Source organism: Convolutriloba macropyga, unplaced genomic scaffold, assembly GCF_964194025.1.
Source record: "Convolutriloba macropyga unplaced genomic scaffold, txConMacr16.3 SCAFFOLD_3371, whole genome shotgun sequence".
NCBI lineage: Eukaryota > Metazoa > Xenacoelomorpha > Acoela > Convolutidae > Convolutriloba > Convolutriloba macropyga.
In genome coordinates, this window is record NW_027449521.1 from 18768 (window position 1) to 23657 (window position 4890).

The window sequence follows — 4890 nt, forward strand, 5'->3', positions numbered from 1 at the left end:
CAAAGTGATTTTGTAGCGGTAAACGTTCACTGGGCAGATCCGACATCTGAGCTGGATTAATTTCTTGAGCCATTCTTTGGCAGGGAATGCACTGACGTTTTGTTTGTCTAACGACAGCTCGGCATTTCAGAATCCAATAGTATTCCATTAGAAAGGAACGTATTTGTTCTACATCAGCGTGACTATTCACCACATGAGTGTTTTTGATGAGGAGTTTAACGATTGGGTTAACCCCGTCTAAAATTAACGGATGGCGAGCAGTTTCTAAGACCTTTGCCTTAGACACTCGACCTTTGGCGCGGAGTTCATTTTTTCCCTTAACAAAAGGGCAGAGTGTCTTTGGAGGGCTCGACGAAAGTATCTCCTTGCCTTTTTTTAAAAACAAAATCTCACTTCCAAAGTTTTGACTTTGAGCAACGCCGATGAGGTTCTTGTAAGCCAGTGTGTGATGTGCGAGCGATAAGCTACTGCTCTGTTTTTTCAAACGATCGAGGAAGAAGAAGCAGTATGCTGCAACTCTAATCAGACGATTCCAATTCCTGAAGCGTGCAAAGTTGATGGGACATTGAATTGCTGAGTGCAGATCGGTTTGCAACGCATGAACGATGAGAACGTTTGATTTTCGTGCTTTCAAGATGTCCTGACTTGGCCAGTCACTTTTTGGTAACTGTAGAAAGGAAGGACCGTTGAGCCATCGAGAACTGCAGTTCATATTTTTAACTTCATAGCCTCTTGAGCCATCTCGGCTGAGGTGATGTAATTCCAGTCATGTGCTGTTGATACATCAAGTATCTTCGCCAACCTGTTAGCAACAAATATGCGATGACGTATCTCTGGGGTTCTGAGCCAATAAAGAACTGTTGTACTATCGGACCAGAAAACTTTTTCTTTAATGTGAATGTCGTGCTCTTCTGTCACGAATTGTGCGAGCTGAGCTGCGTAGACGGCGGCTTGCAACTCGCGATTTGGAATTGTCATTCTTTTGATTGGAGCTACGCGGGCTTTTCCCATGATGAATTTCACTTGAACGGTTTCATCAACGTATTCAATCCTAAAATACGAAACTGCTGAGAGTGCATACTCCGACTCGTCTGAAAATGTATGGAGAGCTGTTTCCTTTATTGCTTTGTTAATGAATAAACAGCGAGGTATTGAAATTTCGCGGAATTCCCGTAGTTCATTTTGCAGTTGAGTTAGATCTGCAAATTCATTGAGGTCCAATGGTTTGTCACACTTTGGTCCATGATTCCAGGCGGCCTGTAGATTTTTACGACTTTTACGGATGGTGAGCGGTGCTATAAAACATAGGGGGTCAAAAATGGATGCGACAAACCGCAGAATATTTCTTTGGGTTACCTTAGTGTTATTCAAAGGAAACTTCTTGAAAAATTTCTTCTCGATTACATAAGTGTCTGTTTTTGCATTCCACGGTAATCCGAGGACCTTTTGAATTTGAGGTGAAGCTTCGTTTGTGTTTAAAAGTTGATCCCTACTGACTTGTTGCAAAATTGCAGCCGAATTAGAATTCCACTTGGTGAGGTTAAACCCCCAATAGACAGGCAAGCTTTAGTGCTGCTCATTATGTTAACAGCATTTTCAACGTCGTCAGTGGAAATATACAAATCGTCCATGTAGATATTGCGTTCAACAATATGGGAAACCTCAGGAAAATGTTTCTGATTATCTATTGCAGAACGACGTAGAGCGTACGATGCAATGCAAGGTGATGACGTTGCTCCAAATATGTGGCTCGTGTATTCATATTCTTCTATTTTGCCGTTGTGATCCCACAAGAAACGAAGATATGAACGGTCTGAAGGAGCAACTTTGACTTGCATAAACATTTGCTCAATGTCGGCGGATATTGTGATATGACTTTCTCTGAAACGCAAAATAATCCCAACAAGATTGCTGAGCAAGTCCGGGCCTTTCAACAGATTTGAGTTGAGAGATTGGCCGTGAATGATGCTGGATGCGTTAGTCACCGGTCGAATTTTTCCGGGCTTATTTTCGTTTGAGACCAGATGATGAGGTAGATAAGAAACTGAATTTGTGTTGTCGGTACAAGGATCAATTTTTACAACATATCCGTTTTGCAAGTCCTTTTGCAAAGTCTCTTCATATTTTTCTCTTAATTCTGGCTTCGTGGAAAGCTTTCTTTTTAGCTGCTTCAACTGTTTCTCAGCGAGCCATCTGTTATTCGGCAATTTTGCGTTCTCTTTCCACAAGAGACCAACTTCGTAATGACCATCCTTGAATCTGGTTGTGGATTGTAAAATTTCCAAAGCTTTTTCATCGTTCTTGGACAGTGCTTTTTTCTTTGATGCAATGCCATAATTTTCGATCTTCATCCAATCCTGAATTTTGGTGAAAAGTTCGTTGTCCAATTGGCCATGGGAACAAATTTGTGTTTTGAGAACTGGATTTTGCTGATCTGCAATTATGTTGGTCTTTCCGGCACAAGTCCAACTTAATGGTGTCTTGACAGCCCAAGGTGTGTTTTTCGGGCCTTTAACTATCTCATTGTAGTGGATTAGTTCAAGGTTATCAATTCCAATGATTATACACACTTGATTTTGTTTGACATTTGGAAACGTGATGTGTTTAAGGTGATCAAACTTACTACAAAGTTTGTTCAGTTCACTGGTTTTAACTGGTGTCATTTTGAGATCTGGTACTGCTAGCACATCGATTGAAACTACTGAGCTATTCTGAGATCTGTATGGCTTGATTTGGACAGAAGCTTGAGAACAGTCTATTTCTCTATTTGTATGGTAGCCACTGATAGGCATTTTAGCGACTGTGTTCATGTCAATCTCCAATTCTGATGCTGCAGATGTAAACAGCAAGCTTTGACAACTTCCGTTGTCTAGATATGCATAAGTATCAAGTGTTTTTACACCATTGGAAAGTTCAACCGGAACAAGGGCTACTTGTCCTGTTCCATGTAATTGAACGCATTTAACGGCCCATGGCGGCTTCACTCTCTGATTATTGTCTCCAAAGCTCTCATGGAGCAGAGTATGATGCTTTTGGCCACAATTGCCAGTTCGACAAACATTTTTTGAATTGCAATGTTGAACATGATGACTGCCAAAGCAGTTGAAGCAAAGTTTTAAGTCTTTGACATGTTTTCTCCGATAGAAAGGAGAGAGGGTCTGGGAATGAGAACATTTGTAGAGATATTGACAGGTCTCATTACTGGGGCAAACAACAGTTCTGGAGGGGCCTTGTTTGTTACCGTATGAAAAGAAGCCACCTTGTTGACCATTGCTTGTCGTTCTCGTAGATGAGGGCAAGGGACTTTGAGTTTTCTGAATCCATGGTTTATGGGCAAAATTTGATCTTCCATGGCTGGGTCGTGTTATGGAAATTGGCGCTGGCAAACCTCTACAAGCCTTTGCGTAGATTGATACCCACTCAGAAAGGTCTTTAAGAGACGGCTGGAGTGAAAACTTTTCGAGGGCATACTTGTTCCAGTTTAGGCGGACTGGTGTCGGAAGTTTATTTAATGCCTGATTGAGATTTGTAGTAAAATGGATGTCGTGATTGAATCCAATTTGTTGAAATGTATCCACTAGGGTCAAGAGAAAGGCTGAAAATTGGGTATAACTTTCAGGGACAGTCAGATTAGGTGGTTTGAACAGCGAGAGTTTATCAAGAAAGGCATTTACTATCCGGTTTTGGTTTCCGAAGTGTTCCTCAAGACGATTCAACTCTGGGACATACAGGCTACCCTTGCAGCCGTATCCATCTATTAAATTCTTTGCCTCTCCAGTTAATAGCGATTGAAGATGTATCATCTTTTTCTGATAATGACATAGGCGAACGATCTATTGTGGCCTGAAAAATGCTGAACCACTTTATCCAGTCGAATGGGTTGCCATCAAATTTTGTTGCCTGCAACTTGGGTACAGATTTTTGGAAACAAGTGGACATGGAGATGGGTTCTGATATGAAGCAGAGCCAAGTGTAGCGGACGCCGACCGATCTGAGAATTGTTGATTGGAAAGGAATCTCCATGATGGATTGCTGTTCAAAACATGAAATGATGTGTCCTGGTTGACTGAACTATTGTTTTAATTAGCAAGAAACGGTTCCGAAGACAAGGCACTGTGAACAGGATTTCCAGATGAAGTAGCCGTTGAGAAACCAATATTGGATTCCATATTAGCCGGCGTCGAAATGGAATTGGATTGAACTGAGCTAGCGGGCGCTGCAGAGTCCGACGAAACAAGTTGACCTGACACTTCGTTGCCAGCGGATGCTGAGAAATATGTAGAGGTCCTGTTAGTGTTAAGAATGGTTGGGTTACTATTGCTACTATCAAACGTTACCCTTAATTTGCCTGATGAAACATTGCTTACTTCTGCGCTTTGAATTTCATTTTTGTGTTTGCGGAGGGCAGCGGTAGTTTTTCGAATCTTGAATTTTAGTTTGCTAAGTTGAAAACAGAGCGTATCTGCGTCTTCTGATGGTGAGATGTCCAAAAGCTCTTGAACGGAGTTGTCGAGTTTCTCTTGCAGCTCTTTAATTTCGCTCAATGTTTCTTCTAGAGTTTCAGTGTCCTCCCCGGAATCGACTCCTGAAATAACAAATTCGATGCAGGGTTCAATTTTGCTTTCAAACATTAGCTTTCGGTTTTTAATGTGTTCCAAATGAGGATCAACAGAGGATTCTTCGTTTTCAACCATTGCTGGTGTTTGTGAACTCGTAGAACTTACCTGATGTTTAACTCTTGTTGATTTTCCGGTTCAAGTAAGAACCATTAACTCTGTTTTGCTGAGTGGTCTAGAGCTTTGAATTTGATTTAGCCACTGTGTGTAGCATTGCTAACCAAATCTCAAGGCCAAAACTTGTTTATTTAACTACCGGTTAACAATTATCTAC

The 4890-nt window shown here is 41.3% G+C and overlaps 1 protein-coding gene across 1 annotated transcript; it reads right to left on the reverse strand.

Annotated features, from left to right (window-relative positions):
* Positions 1-708: 708 nt before the first annotated feature.
* On the reverse strand, positions 709-4023 carry LOC142355102 (uncharacterized). Its single transcript, XM_075407377.1, has 3 exons — positions 3771-4023; positions 1498-2869; positions 709-1051 (listed from the first exon to the last, which is right to left on the reverse strand). The coding sequence occupies exons 1-3, from the start codon at positions 4021-4023 to the stop codon at positions 709-711; spliced, it is 1968 nt and encodes a 655-aa protein (XP_075263492.1).
* Between the last annotated feature and the right edge of the window lie 867 nt (positions 4024-4890).

Coding starts and splice junctions, on each gene's coding strand:
- LOC142355102 (XM_075407377.1), bottom strand. CDS start 4,023: ATGGAGATTCCTTTCCAATCAACAATTCTCAGATCGGTCGGCGTCCGC. Junction 2,870..3,770: donor AATCGCTATTAACTGGAGAG/GCAAAGAATTTA, acceptor ATGCATATCTAG/ACAACGGAAGTTGTCAAAGC. Junction 1,052..1,497: donor CGGCTGCAATTTTGCAACAA/GTCAGTAGGGAT, acceptor TTCGTATTTTAG/GATTGAATACGTTGATGAAA.